This window comes from Dermacentor andersoni, chromosome 3 (genome assembly GCF_023375885.2).
Source record: "Dermacentor andersoni chromosome 3, qqDerAnde1_hic_scaffold, whole genome shotgun sequence".
Lineage (NCBI taxonomy): Eukaryota > Metazoa > Arthropoda > Arachnida > Ixodida > Ixodidae > Dermacentor > Dermacentor andersoni.
The window spans coordinates 213,135,422-213,150,903 of record NC_092816.1 but is presented as its reverse complement, the minus strand read 5'-3'; the positions used below and the strand labels follow the sequence as shown (position 1 = coordinate 213,150,903).

Here is a 15,482-nt window from a genome sequence, read left to right as displayed (position 1 = left end):
TTATTTTGTGTCGGTTGAACTGCCCACTCTGGGCGACATGCACACTTCAGGCATGTCACCAGAACAAAGTCACGTGTACCACTGAAGAGTGCATGTGATACAAGTGCATGTCTTGACACTTGAAGGAAAATTACTGAAAAAGATATTTTCATAATGGTTTACAGAAATGAAACAGAGAGAATGCTATATCCACTACAGTGCTTTCTCCTGGCCCAACTAATGCTTGAGCTGAGCTGCTTGCAGGGCACAAGAATAGTTCATAGCCGGGAGACTTGCACACTGCAAGGACCGCATCTGAATAAAAATGGTGCTCAATGTCCTGCCATTGCTAGAGTTCCTTTGCTACAAAACATTAGAGGTCAGAAAAGTTTAAGGCCGATACAAGCTCGAGCCATTCAGCACTGCAAGCCACACTGGACGTGTGCAGTTGTGCGTCGCACGTCAAACACTTGTGTGGCTTGCGGCGCTGGGCAGCTTGAGCTTGTATCGGCCTTCCCTGTCTCTAAAAGCTTGTGTCCCTCCGAGGCAATGTATGTGTGTTCCCCTTATTAAAAGTGCTTCTTCAGAAGTAAATCTCTTGTCGGAATTTAAGTGACAGCCCCTGTACCTCACCGGCAGTTGGTGGTCGAGGACATCGTAGATGGGCTCGTACAGGTGCTCGTAAGTGGTCGATGATGAGCTGCTGTCATCCACCTGCACCAGCAAATAGGAGATGATCACACTGAGCATCAACTAGCAAGAAATGAGACTTTCAGCAGCAATTAGCTCACAAATACAACAATATTGCTGGGCCTACACAGTTTAGAGCTTCTCATGGTGTGGTAGGACTTTCCACTCACCATCTCCCAGGTGATGTCCTCATATGGCTTGTCGCTCTCTGCCGTGCACCACGGTGGGTCACTGCACCAAAGCAGTGGATTACAGCACCCTTCTTTGGACTAGTGGCACAAGTGGCCACCTCTAAAGCAATGTCACAGGGTAGTCAAAGGACTGGTACTGCCAGTTGGATGACAACAACAAACTGACTGGCAAACTATAAATTTGTATCCATTGCAGCTTATGCTATTTATTGCCTTGTCATAAATTTTAAATATGGTAAAAACTCATTAATCCGTATTTCACGGGACGTAAGAATTGTCAGAACTAAGTGATTAAGTGAATGTTGAATAATTGAGGGTATCAAGAAAGCTGTAAACAAATGCGTACTACATCAACACGCTTTCATTTACTGAATGAGTCAACAAATGCTATTTATATTTTGCACAGAACTGGTGCAGAAGCTGCAGTTCCCTTTATCTCGTTTCTGATTAGCAATCACAGCGGCAAAGGCATTGCGACTTTCTTCGCAGCGCAGCCGTAGCATGCGCCAAATTCATTCGAGACACACTTTTGATGTCTGTCCATCTCGATGTAGCCAACACTTATGATCTTCGACCGCTTTGCACCAAGTCAAAATGAAACTACTGTTTGCTGCAACTGCTGCGGACAAAACTGTGGTCACTATCAACGCGATCATGGAGGGCGACGAAGAACTGTTGGAGGCATAGGGCTACCGTATGCTCCAAGTCAAGATGAAACTACTGTTTACTGCAACTGCTGTGGACGACACTGCGGTCGCTATCGACACAATCACAGACGGTGATCGTGACCTTCTGGAGGCACACGACTGCCATATGCACCGAGCCAACACAAAACTACTGTTTGCTGCAACTGCTGCGAGCATGGCGGAAGGAAAACTGAGGAGATGCCCTACCCCCTCCGCGCGCTAGGAGAAAAGTGTGGAGAAAATGATGTAGTAGGTTCTCCTTTTTTTTGCTGTTCTTTTATTTCTTTTGCTGTAGCGGCTATGCTTTTGGGCCACAATGGCGGTTTTGTTATAGTTCTGTGCACACACACGTGTTGCTCCATAGTTTTCGTACCGTGGCAAAGGTGCCGTGTGGGCAGGTTTGCGTTCGTCTCCATGTTTTGTTGCACTGTGTTGTCTGGACCGTGCTCTCCCGGATGTTGCTGTACCCAGGTGGGACAGGAGGAACTAAAGCTCGTGAAATGAACGCGTATGCAACACTGTACGCAATGTATCACGCCACGGCAATGGACATGGACGAAGAAAACATCCACGGGAAATTTTGCCCCCTTCGGCGGAATCATCCTAACATGCCAGCGCAAGCCGAAACCGATGAGTTTCCGAATCTGTACAATGAACGCCTTGCAGGTCAGTGATTCCTGATCTTGACAGCACATGGTGCATTTGTGGCACGTAGAACATGCATTATGCAAGAATGCATAGTCCTGGTTTTAGAACATTACCATTCAATAATTCACTTTTGTGAAAATTAAGACACATGTTGCTTAACTGTTGTTTGTTTCTCGCAGTACTCGCGACAGCACAAAGTCTTTTAGGCAGAGTGAGTTCAAAGTTCATGCACACCTGCACAGGTGTACCATGATACACGTGCTGATTGAGCGTTATGCAGAATATGTGCATTTTGCTGCCCTTGGCACCGTGCGCCGGCCAGTCGATGCTTCATCCGGAAAGATGGGAAAGAAGCGGCTGCTTTGACTTAGGAAACGGATCCTCCCTACCGCAGGCGTATGTAATCTGTGTGCGTGAGAAGCGCAGGAAAATGAAGATTAGCGGATGCGCTGCAAGTGAGCAAGGCTCCACAGAACGTTATCCCGAGAACACATCAAACGGCTGTTCCCTGGTCACACGTCGGCTGGTTTTACGCCTGTACTGTTCTGCACCGTGCGCCGGCTATCGCAAAAGTTTTGTTCCGTGAAGCTTCACGTGTGGAAAGAAGACACCTCAGGCCGCAGTCAATGAATCTAAATGTGGAGTCAGAAATGACGTTCTGCCTCCTCGCCGGCACGCTGTAGTAGTGATGCGCGGCCGCCCGAAATCTGTATGACGATTTCTAAAGCCACAGCAAGAATATGTGTTTGTGCTCATAAACTCCAAATGGATCGTAAATGGGTCAATGTGTCGTACTTGTCTCCAGTGCATTCTTGCAGTGCAGTGAGAAAGCGTAAATTTTTTTCGTATCGCCATACGTCTAGCTCGCAAGACCATCTGAGAGCCCCAGGAACCCCAAGCAGAGAAAAGCAAGTAGAAGGCAGCAATAAAGGCTACCTTTTTTAAAAACACGCAAGAACTGGGCAGCGGCCGGTACCTGCGGTTGATGAGAATAGTTCGGGTGGCTGGTCTTATAAAGCATGTTTACTTTCATAAAAGTCGGTAAAAGACGCCGATTCGACTTCATGGCACAATTTGCGAAGTTCATTATGAACTTCTTTCAACATGACTTCGGCAGCGGTAATGCAATGAGATATCGCGATTACATCCTTTTGTTTAGTATGGCTGCGGAGTGCGCGCATCCGAGCAGCCCGGTTGTGCACAGCGCGGGGTGGTTTCGCTAGAAATTTAAACAAGAGAGGAGAACTGACTCTATATGATGGCGGAGCAACGCCAACTTCCGGCTTCACTTAGCTTCACAAAGAGTGACGTCAGGGCCCCTCCTCAGTTTTCCTTCCTCCACTACTGCGAAGGAAACTGTGGTTGCATTTGACACCATTATGGACAGCGATCGTGACCGTTTGAGTTGGCGAACGCGTCGAGTCAAAACAAAACTACCGTTTGCTGCAACTGCTGCAGACAAAACTACCGTCACTATCAGCTCAATAATGCATCATGCATGGCGATCGTGACCTTCTGGAGGCATGCGACTGCCGTACGCATTGAGTAAAAACGAAACTGCAGTTCACTGCAACTGCTGCGGACGAAACTGTGGTTGCTATCAACTCAATCAAGCATGGTAACCGTGAACTTCTGGAGGCAGGCGACTGCTGCAGATGAAACTGCGGTCGCTGCCAACGAAATCATGGACGGTGTACGTGCACTTCCGGAAGCATGGGACTGCCGTACGCGCCGAGTCAAAACGAAACTACTGTTTGCAGCAAATGCTGCGAACGAAACTGTGGTTGCTATCAGCGCGATCATGCGTGGCGACGGTGAACTTCTGGAGGAATGCGACTGCCATATGCGTCGAGTCAAAACGAAACTACTGTTCGAAGAAACTGCTGTGGACGACACTACCATCGCTATCAACGAAATTGTGGACGATGACCGTCCCCACTTCTGGAGAGACGCGGCCGCCGTACGCACTGAGTGAAAACGAAACTACTGTGTGCTGCAACGCCGATTTCCATTTTGTCAACGGCGCAGACATGCAACAGGTGTGCCACATTTGCCCGAAGCTTGTGTGAGCTGCGAGAAAGATATCTGAAGACTGTGCCTAGGTATTACGGAGGAGTACGCACTCTGCTCCGTTTGCCACTAGCCAAAGGCAAGGGCAGTGCTCACGAACCGGCACTTAATTTCCGTTCAAACCTGATCAATGCGGCCAATACAGTCTGTAACAGGGAAACCTAAAATACAAGAAATTCGCAGTAACAACGTGTTGTTATTCATTGGTGTGCAGCTGCTAAAGCATTATCTACATAATCCCCCAACCCCGTGCTTCGCTCCCCTTGGCAAGAACCCTCGGTGTAAGGCCCGGCGGTGAAGCAAACACAAAAAACTACTGCAGAAGTGATATGGGGAAATCATATAATGCATATTAAAAAGATTAACAAGAAAGAAAATCCACTCTGCGAAAGTGGATGATCTGTGAAGCTGTTCAGCGCACAACACAGAGGTGACACAGAATTTTGAACAAAGGTACAAACTTATTTACCGTGATATTTATATACATTCGCGTGGACGATGAGGAGCCGGAGGTAAATAGACACGCATGATGCTTCGACGGGACCGCTACCACGGGACAGCGGAAGGGAAGTAGACATGCAAGGGCTTAGAACACCGACGAAAAGAGGGTGCTGCGAATGTAGACATGGCCGACGCAGGTCAAAGTGTAGTATCTGTTATCTGCTTAATATCTGATACGTGTTCTATTTTGACGCAAGATATTAAACTTATTTCTGCAAGTTGTTGGAATGCTTGAAGCCTGCTTCACCTCCAAGTTGGACCAGTATTGGACTATCTCCGGGATCGGCCCACGGTGTCTGCACACGCAGAACAAAAATGCACGGCACCCTATAGCCATAAATTCTAAAACCGTGTTCTAAAATTCTAAAACATGTTCACACGAATTCGGACGCCTTCCCTCCCTGTGACCGCAACGTCATCAAATATGAGCGGAGAGCTTATACTGGAGTTTTTTATCATCGATTACGCATTGGCGTAGTGCAGCTCCGCTACGGAGAAACGGACAAAAGCTTGTCCGGGTCCGTAGTACCTAAGCGCAGTCTCCACATTTTGCTCTCGTACCACGCACGCTGGAAAACACAGCGTATCCCTCTCGTGTTTGCATCGTTAACAAAATGGAAACACGCTGCCACAACAGCTGCGGGCGATCATGAGTTAGCGGTAAGAGGGAAAATAGAGGAATTCCTGATCAAGCTACAGAACAGGTATTCGGCTTTAACTCAGGAAGAAGACCTTAGTGAAGAAGCAATGAACAACAATCTTGTGGGCATCATTAAGGAGTGTGCAATAGAAGTCGGTGATAACTCCGTTAGACAGGATACCAGTAAGCTATCGCAGGAGACGAAAGATCTGATCAAGAAATGCCAATGTATGAAAGCCTCTAACCCTACAGCTAGAATAGAACTGGCAGAACTTCCGAGGTTAATCAAAAAGCGTAAGACAGCTGACATAAGGCAGTATAATATGAATAGAATTGAACATGCTCTCAGGAACGGAGGAAGCCTAAAAGCAGTGAGTAAAAAAATAGGAATTGGCAAGAATCAGATGTATGCGTTAAGAGACAAAGCCGGCAATATCATTACTAATATGGATGAGATAGTTCAAGTGGCTGAGGAGTTCTATAGAGATTTATATAGTACCAGTGGCACCCACGACAATAATGAAAGAGAGAATAGTCCAGAGGAATTCGAAATCCCATAGGTAACGCCGGAAGAAGTAAAGAAAGCCTTGGGAGCTATGCAAAGGGGGAAGGCAGCTGGGGAGGATCAGGTAACAGTAGATTTGTTGAAGGATGGCGGTAAAATTGTTCTAGAGAAACTGGCCACCCTGTATACGCAATTCCTCATGACCTCGAGCGTACCGGAATCTTGGAAAAACGCTAACATAATCCTAATTCATCAGAAAGGGGACGCCAAAGACCTGAAAAATTATAGACCGATCAGCTTACTGTCCGTTGCCTACAAACTATTTACTAATGTAATCACAAATAGAATCAGGAACACCTTAGACTTTTGTCAAGCAAAGGACCAGGCAGGATTCCGTAAAGGCTACCCAACAATAGACCATATTCACACTATCAATCAGGTGATAGAGAAATGTGCGGAATATAACCAACCCTTATATATAGCTTTCATTGATTACTAGAAAGCGTTTGATTCTCTCGAAACCTCAGCAGTCATGGAGGCATTACGGAATCAGGGTGTAGACGAGCCGTATGTAAAAATACTGAAAGATATATATAGCGGCTCCACAGGCACCATAGTCCTCCATAAAGAAAGCAACAAAATCCCAATAAAGAAAGGCGTCAGGTAGGGAGATACGATCTCTCCAATGCTATTCACAGTGTGTTTACAGGAGGTATTCAGAGACCTGGATTGGGAAGAATTGGGGATAAAAGTTAATGGAGAATACCTTAGTAACTTGAGATTCGCTGACGATATTGCCTTGCTTAGTAACTCAGGGGACCAATTGCAATGCATGCTCACTGACCTGGAGAGGCAAAGCACAAGAGTGGGTCTAAAGAATTAATCTGCAGAAAACTAAAGTAATGTTTAACAGTCTCGGAAGAGAACAGCAATTTACAATAGGTAGCGAGGCACTGAAAGTGGTAAGGGAATACATCTACTTAGGGCAGGTAGTGATGGCGGATCCGGATCATGAGACGGAAATAATCAGAAGAATAAGAATGGGCTGGGGTGCGTTTGGCAGGCATTCTCAGATCATGAACAGCAGGTTGCCATTATTCCTCAAGAGAAAAGTGTATAATAGCTGTGTCTTACCAGTACTCACCTATGGGGCAGAAACCTGGAGGCTTACGAAAAGGGTTCTACTTAAATTGAGGACGACGCTACGAGCTATGGAAAGAAGAATGATGGGTGTAACGTTAAGGGATAAGAAAAGAGCAGATTGGGTGAGGGAACAAATGCGAGTTAATGACATCTTAGTTGAAATCAAGAAAAAAAAATGGGCATGGGCAGGACATGTAATGAGGAGGGAAGATAACCGATGGTCATTAAGGGTTACGGACTGGATTCCAAAGGAAGGGAAGCGTAGCAGGGGCCGGCAGAAAGTTAGGTGGGCGGATGAGATTAAGAAGTTTGCAGGGATGATATGGCCACAATTAGTACATGACTGGGGTTGTTGGAGAAATATGGGAGAGGCCTTTGCCCTGCAGTGGGTGTAACCAGGCTGATGATGAATCAGTAAATAGCACATACGCGTGCCAAGACCAGAAGAGGAGTTCGAATTACCTGATTTTCCGAAGTAACGAGATTTCACTGTTATATATTATCGCCATAATTATAGGAGGAAAGCTTTCATATTTCCAGGGGGGGGTGACCAGCTTTCCGAACTACATGTATGTATGTATGTATGTATGTACGTACGTACGTACGTACGTACGTACGTACGTACGTACGTACGTACATACATACATACATACATACATACATACATACATACATACATACATAAACTTTTATTTTGGAAACAGTATTCCTGGGTAAGCCCCGGTTCTACTCTCGGTGGGAGGTCTCTTCATTTCAGGAACCCTCTGGCCTTCGCTGCCTCCTTGGCCCTGGCGACGAGGCGTCGTTGTTGTTCCAGGTCCTCGGAGACGAGCTTGGCCTCCCACGTTTCTATGAGGTCTTCGCTTTGTCTGGCGTTGCAACAGTCTCTCGGTGAAGGCAATGCGTCTTTGTCTAGATGCCATGGACATTCGATGATCAAGTGCGCTAAGGTGTCCGGTACGCCGCACATTGGGCAGTGGTATCCTTGTAGCGTTGGGTACAGTCTATGCATGATGATTCTGTGGATGTAAGTATTACTTTGCAGTCTTCTGAGTGTAGTGCTTTCTTCTTAGTTAAGCTTTGGGTGAGGTGGTGGGTACACCCTGCGTTCCAGCCTGTGATGTTGAAGGATTCCTGAGTACGTGATGGGTACGGTCTCTGCCTCCGCTGACGCAGACCGGGCGTCTCGAGAGTAGGAAGGGTTGGCCCGGCAGGTGTGGCCTCGGGCCGCGGCGTGTGCCGCTTCGTTCCCCTCCAGCCCCTCGTGCCCAGGAACCCATGTCACGCAGGTGTAGGGGATCGGAGTACTGCAGTGCTTCAATAGCTTCAGTGCTTCTGTCGACACGTGACCCTTAGCGTAGTTCCTGACGGCTGCTTGAGAATCTGAGAAGATGACAGCTGCGTCCATGCACGTGGTAGTTGCTAGGGTGATCGCCGTCTCTTCTGCAGTCTCGGGGTTTTGTGCATGGACTGTGGCAGACGCTAGCTCTCTTCCCTGAGAATCTATGACGCTCAGGGCGTAAGCGTTTCTTTGCGGGCTGCGTCGGTGTATCTGGCGTCCGGATCTTGCCTGTGTCTTCGCCGTAGATATTCCACTCGGGCTTGTCTTCTTTCCTTGTGGTACGTGGGGTGCATGTTGCGTGGAATTGGGGCTATGCACAGGGATTCGCGGAGGTTTGAAGGAATTCTTTCTTTTCGGTCCGTGGTGGCTATAAAGGTTTCACCGTAGCTCAGCCGTTGCAGCACTGATCTTCCAGTGGGCATGAGCTTCAGTCGTTCTAATTGACTGGCTTTGTGAGCTTCAGCTAGTTCTTGCCAGCTGTTGTGTATGTCCATCTTGAGAAGTCTTGTAGTCGAAGCCGTAGATGGTAGGCCCAGGGCGATTTTGATGGCTTTCCATATTTGAATGTTAATTTTTTCTACCTCTACATTCTTCAGCACGAGGTAGGACGTGCCGTATGTTATTCAACTGGTGAGGAGTGCTTGCATCACGCGTAGCGTGTCTTGTTCTTTAAGTCCGCTTCTATGGCTTGCAACTCTCCTGACGAGATGCGTCAGCTGTGATAGCGTTCGCTGTAGTCGCGGGAGGGTGGCCGCCCCGGACCCTTCTTTGTGTATGAGTAGCCCTAGAACTAATGGGGTCTCCACTTTTGGAATGGGCGTTTCATTGAGGGTGACGTTAGGATCAGGTTCATCGTAGCCGGATGGTCTGCCTCTCGTTCTTGACTTGAGGACGAGGTGTTCGGACTTCTCGGGAGCACAGCGGAGGCCGCATTTGAGCAAGTAGCTCTCGATGGTATCTACTGCTTCCTGTAGGCATGTTTCTTGTGTTCCAGTGTTTGAGGCCCTTGTCCATAACGTGATATCATCTGCATAGAAAGCGTGTCTTACGTCTGGTATCGCGTCGAGGAGGCTGGGTAGTTTGATCATTGCGACGTTGAAGAGCAACGGCGATATGACCGAATCCTCCGGGGTGCCTTTGCTCGGTAGTTGGAAGCTGTCGCTGCGCAGGTTGTATATTCCAACTGTGGCCATGCGGCCCGTGAGGAAATTCCTGACATAGTCGTATGTCTGAGAACCGCAGCCCAGGTCTTCGAGGTTGCAGAGGATAGCTTCGTGACTGACGTTGTCAAAAGCTCCCTTTATGTCGATGGCTAAAATCGATGATTTGCTTCTGGTACTCAGGTGGTCAATGAGGTCTTCCTTGAATAGAAGGAAGACATCTTGCATTGACAGGTTCTGCCTGAAACCGAACATAGTGTTTGGAAAATATCCATTGTCTTCGAGGTACAAGGTTAGCCGGTTGTGAATCATATGCTCGAAAAGTTTCCCTACGCACGAGGTAAGGGAAATTGGGTGCAAATTCTCGATGTTGAGCTGTTTATTTGGTTTGGGGATCATGCTAATCTCCGAGTGCTTCCAGGCAGCCGGTAGCTTTCCTTTCTCCCAGCATGCATTGAAGTACTGGAGCAGGGCTGCAGTAGCCTGCTGCAGAAGGTTCCGAAGATGCTTGTTCAGGATCCGATCTTTGCCCGGGCTGGTGCTTCTGGTGAGCATCGATAGTGCTGCAGAGAGTTCAGCATGCGTGAAAGGTTGGTCAAGGTCGGGGTTTGATTTCCCACCGTAAACTTTGTCATGTGCCGTCGTATTAACGGGTGGGTCGCTGCACAGCTTCTTCTGAATTTCTCAGAGGAGGTTCTCTTCCGATCCGGCGTGGTTGTGCACGAGCCTACAGAGGTCCTGTCGCTGCTGCGTCTTCGTAGGGCCGTTGTCGAGAAGGGCGTGCAGGAGATGCCACATCCTCTTTGTGCTCAGGGTTCCCTGGAGTTTGTCCCAAAATGCGTGCCAGTTGTGTCTTCCTAATCTCTCCGCGTATGCCTGTGCTTGCTCGGTGAGGAAGGCAATTCGCTTCTTTAATTTCTTGTTTAACTTCTGTCTGTTCCACCTCTTGAGGAGAGCTCTTCTGGCTTCTCAGAGGTGGAGGAGGTGCGTGTCGACGGCTGGCACTACTTCATTCAGCTGTATTGTTTTCGTGTGGTCCTCTCGCACCCCCAAGAATCCGGCGGTGGTGTGATCTTCCTTCGTGTAATAGCAGGCTATCACTAATATTGCTTCGCCTTTCCAGTGAAACTGCAGCCTCTCTCTCTCTCTTCATTTTCTGTGAGTCTAAGTATGGGTGCTGCTGCTCATGACTGCTGTTGATTCTGATTTCAAATGAAGTCGGCTTGGCCTCATTTTGGTTACCGAGTGAATTATACAGGGTGCTCCAACTATCAACTAACTAAGACTTAAAAAAAAAAAGCAGTAGCGTTACTCCAGCCGCCAGTAATTTCTTTGTTGCTGATATTTAATGCAATAATTACAGTTATTTATCTAACTCGAGAAATACTGTCCTAATTATCAAAGTGTTGATCGGACATTTGAAGGCACCCCCAAATGACATCTAGTTAGGGAGTTTTCAGCAACATACTAATTGCGTACAATTTTTTCGACTGGCAAAGAAACATCACGAAATATGAGAAATACTATGTGACTGCGCTCCCACCCACGCATCATAAAGCAGCGCCCTCAAATAAGCTGGTTGAAAGCAACTGCATGCCTGCTGCAAACCCCAAGAGGCAGCACATCACCTTGATAATGGCACAGAAGGAGCATCAACAGCAGGTTTTGCGTTTCACAGCTATTCCTTCCTCTCATTTCTAGGACACACTTATTATACGTCTCTCAAGGCCGACTGATCACATTGATAACAAAAGCCCCTTGATAACGCGGCCGAAGCACCGCACTGACTATGCACAAAATGTGAAAAGCAATGGAATAGGCATGGAATGTTTCAAAATGCCGGCTCTGCTAGCACCGCATCGAAAGAGTGCACGCGCAGCTATATTTCACGCCAGAAACGAAATTAAAGTGATGGTTTTATTTTTCATGAAAATGTATGCGTGCTGCAAAAACAGGTTCGTGCTAAAATATAAAAGAGAAACAAACAGACCGAAAAGCGACCCACATCTAGAGAAAAGGCAAAACCGATGTGTTCAAGAAAAAAATATACTTCTAAATAAGCCGAATTGGCAGTTGGGATTCCTGCACAAAAAGTAGAAAACATCAGATTTCAGCTTGCCCTACTATCTATCGATTTGTAAGCCCTGTTGAGCACCAGCTGCTGCCTAGAGGACGTGTTCGAATAGGTCTCCTTCTGCAGCCACGCAGTTGAGTTCCCTTTATCACATCTTCAGTGGCTTTCTTGATGACGGACGCTCGAATTCTAGGGCAGGCATCCATTATCCATGCCCTGAGCTTGTGGCGATCAGTGACAAGACCGGTAAAGTCTCGGACTCTCGCAGGAGAGAAAAAACCGACACTCGATCTCTTAGCGTAGCATTCTTTTTAATGACCTTTTGGAACGCTAGCCCGTGCCGGAGCGTGGCAGCCACTCGTGCCTCGTGTAGACGCGAGCGTCTACGAAATTTTCATGCGATGCCGATGCTGCTGCCGGTATAGAGGGCTCCCCCCCCTTAGAGAGGAGGAAAATTCGACGAACGATGGAAAGTCCACATGACGTGGTGTGTCCTGGCGTTGGTCTTGAGTGTCACGTACGGAGGCGTCGAAGGATGCAGCAGGCTTGCGTCGCATATTGGTGGGGCCGATGGCGTGGGTGCTTCAATGTAGGCGGGTTTGGGACGTTCCAGGGCAATTGTGTCTGATCGGCTGTTGACATTCACGACAAAAGTCGTCGGATGACGCTCGAGCACACAATATGGCCCGAAGTAGTGTGGCTGCAAAGGCTTCTGCATGGCACAGTTATGCACGAAAACGTGGGTAGCAGAGGTGAGTGTGGGAGAAACGTACGGAGACCTTGCTTCTTGCGAACGTGTAGGCACGGGGTGTATCTGGCTGAAGAAAGCTTGCAGTTCGGCAATGTGATGGCAGGTGATGGCATAGGTGTTTTGGTGGTGGCGACAAAGAAATCGCACGGAAGGCGTAGGTGAGTGCCGTAGACTAGCTTGGCACAGGAGCAACCTAGGTCGCTCTTGAGTGCGGCTCTAATGCCAACTAAGACGAGCGGCAAATGTAGAATCCACTTCACCGGTGATTCATGCGCCATAAGGGAGGCCTTGAGATGCCGGTGAAAACGTTCAACTAGTCCATTGAACTGCGGGTGGTAAGCAGTCGTGTAAAAATGTGTTGTTCCGAGTAGTTTGAGTAGCTCGTTCAAGAGTGCCGAGTTAAACTGCCGACCGCGATCCGTGATTATTGTGGATGGGCAGCCGAACCTTGTTATCCATGTAGACACGAAAGCTGCTGCAACAGCGGGCGCTGAGATGTCAGATATAGGTGTAGCTTCTGGCCATCGTGTATAGTGGTCGATACATGTCAGTATGTAGCTGTAACCTTTCGAAGGTGGGAGAGGGCCGACGAGGTCCAGGTGTACGGTATCAAAAGAAGCATCCGGTAAAAGACTTCGCAGGAGGAATGGGGTCACGCTGGATCTTAGAGCGTTGACACGACAAACAGCAGCGAACCCAATCGCAAACTTGCACGTTTAGCTGAGGCCAAACAAAGCGACTGGAAAGGACCTTCTGTGTCGCGTGTATGCCAGGATTCGACAGGTTGTGCACGGTTTCGAAAAGACGTCTGCGAAGGGGTGCCAGAATGTATGGTCTAAGTGTGTCGGTAGAAGTGTTGCAGACGACGGACGTACCATCTGGGGTCACAACGAGGTCCTCCAATTTCAGGGACGTTGATGAATTCCGGAGTGTACGAAGTTCAGTGTCGTCATGCTGCTGACTGGCGAGTAAGTCGACCTCGATGATGAAAGGTTCTGACGTGAATGTGGAAACGGCATTGACGCGACTGAGAACGTTGGCTGGAACATTGTCGGTGCCCTTGGTGTGGCAGAACGTTGTTGTAAACTCTGAGATGTTGGAAAGGTGTCGAATCTTGCGGGGTGAGTAACAGGACGCCGAACGATTCGTTGCGTGCACAAGGGGCTTGTGGTCAGTCATGACGGTGAATGCACGGCCTTCTAGGAAATGGCGAAAATGTCTGATAGCCAGGTAAATGGCGAGTAATTCACGGCTGAATACGCTGTAGCGGGACTGCGCAGGCTTCAGTTTCTTGGAGAAAAATGCGAGTGGATGCCACACATTGTCGATGAATTGCTGCAGAACGGCACCAACTGCGGTGTTTGAAGCGTCGGTCACGATGGTAGTGGGCGCGTCTGGCTTTGGGTGTCTAAGCAGCATGGCATCGGCGAGGGCAGAGTTGACCCTTGTAAAAGCGTCGGTGGCCTCTTCAGTCCACTGAAGCACTTGTTTACGTTTGTTTACCAACATAGCGTCTAGCGGAGCCATAAGTCGTGCGCAATCGGGAATGAATCGCGGTAGAAATTGATAAATCCGAGAAATTGGTGAAGCTTGGTGAGTGTGGTCGGTCGGGGAAGGTTTTCGATGACGCGAAGCTTGGATGGCAGTTGTTGAATGCCGTTAGCGTCGACGATATGACCGAGGAACTCGAGTTCGGGTTGACCGAATTCGCTCTTGGCGGCGTTGATGACAATTCCTTTACTGGCAAGGCGTGAAAACAACAAACGCAAGTGGTGAAGATGTTCTTCTGTGGAAGAGCTTGCGACAAGAATGTCGTCAATGCATGCAAAAACAAAAGGCAAGCCTTGGGTGACCGAATCGATGAAATGCTGAAAGGATTGGCCTGCGTCCCGTAAACCGAAAGGCATGCGGAGAAATTCAAAAAGACCGAAGGGTGTCATGATGGCGGTCTTGGGAATGTCTTCTGCAGCGAACGGTAGTTGATGATAGGCGTGAACGAGATCGATCTTAGAAAAGATTGTCGCACCGTGCAACGCTACCGTGAAGTCCTGAATGTTCGGTAAAATAAAGGGTAGCGATCAGGAACTGTAACATTGTTTAGTGCCCGGTAATCGCCGCATGGGTGCCAGTCTCCCGTCTTCAAAGGCACCATGTGAAGTGGTGATGCCCAATTACTGGAGGAAGGGTGGATGATGCCAAGTTGCAGCATGTGTTCGAACTCTGCGCGAGCAATCTTGAGTTTCACTGGGGACAAACGCCGGGCTCGGATATAGACTGGTGGGCCAGAGGTGACGATGTGATGGCACACGTCATGTTGCACCGGTTGCATCCAGTCCGGCAGGCGCGTCAAAGTGGAAAACTTCCATAGGAGCACGGTGGAAGGTTCGTCCAACATAGCAGAAATAGGCGCGATTGGCAATGTGCTTGATGATGGGATGCCAGGAATGGATAGCTGGGTTAGGAAGTCGATGAGACGGCGTCGTTGGACGTCGACAAGGAGTTTGTAGTTGTGCAAGAAGTCTGCTCCAATGACTGCATGACGGACGGCTGCAACCAGGAAAATCCAGCAGAACGCTCATCGAAGGCCAAGGTTTAGCGGGACGGAGCGTGATGAGAAAACTGCAATCCTGGTGGCATTGATGGCTTGCAAAAACGACACAGGTGTCACTTTTCAGTCGGACTGGTGGACAGGGAGAATGCCGACATCACCTCCTGTGTCGACTAAGAATTGTTGTCCCGTAACTCTGTCACGTAGAAAAGGCGACTTGTGTGTTGGGCCGGACCACTCGTCGCCATTAGAGGTCGGCCGGCTTGTTTCCTTGCCAAGCACAGGGACGCCAACAGTGACGAGCGTCGTTTCCAAAACAGCGGTGGTAGTAGCAAATGCCAGACGTTGTAGTTGATGTTTCATTGCGAGTGCCCGTGCGTCTTGATTTGCTGGAACTACGGCTGCTTGGGCGACGAGATGACGCGCGGCAATGTTCCGCTCCACAGAAGATGCGTTCCAGGTGCTCACACAAGGAGTCGAGTGGAGATTGCGCTGCTGAAGAGCAGGGAAGGGTTTGCAGGGTGGTTGTATTGTCACTCGGAGACGATGCCGTG

General features: G+C 48.6%; 1 protein-coding gene and 1 pseudogene across 4 annotated transcripts in view; one reads left to right on the top strand and one right to left on the bottom strand.

Moving 5' to 3' along the window:
* Exn (Ephexin) overlaps window positions 1-15,482 on the bottom strand; it is a 182,108-nt gene that overhangs the window by 109,042 nt on the left and 57,584 nt on the right. For all 4 annotated transcript variants that reach the window (XR_008613590.2, XM_050184427.3, XM_055073448.2 and 1 more), the window contains exons 5-6: window positions 840-900; window positions 613-693 (exon numbers count right to left, since the gene is read on the bottom strand). Coding sequence is in view for 3 of the 4 variants with exons in the window: in XM_050184427.3 (XP_050040384.2) it covers window positions 613-693; window positions 840-900 (142 nt within the window). In the remaining variant the exon portion in view is untranslated. The remainder of the gene's footprint in view (window positions 1-612; window positions 694-839; window positions 901-15,482) is intronic.
* On the top strand, window positions 4,890-5,061 carry LOC126524802 (U2 spliceosomal RNA; annotated as a pseudogene).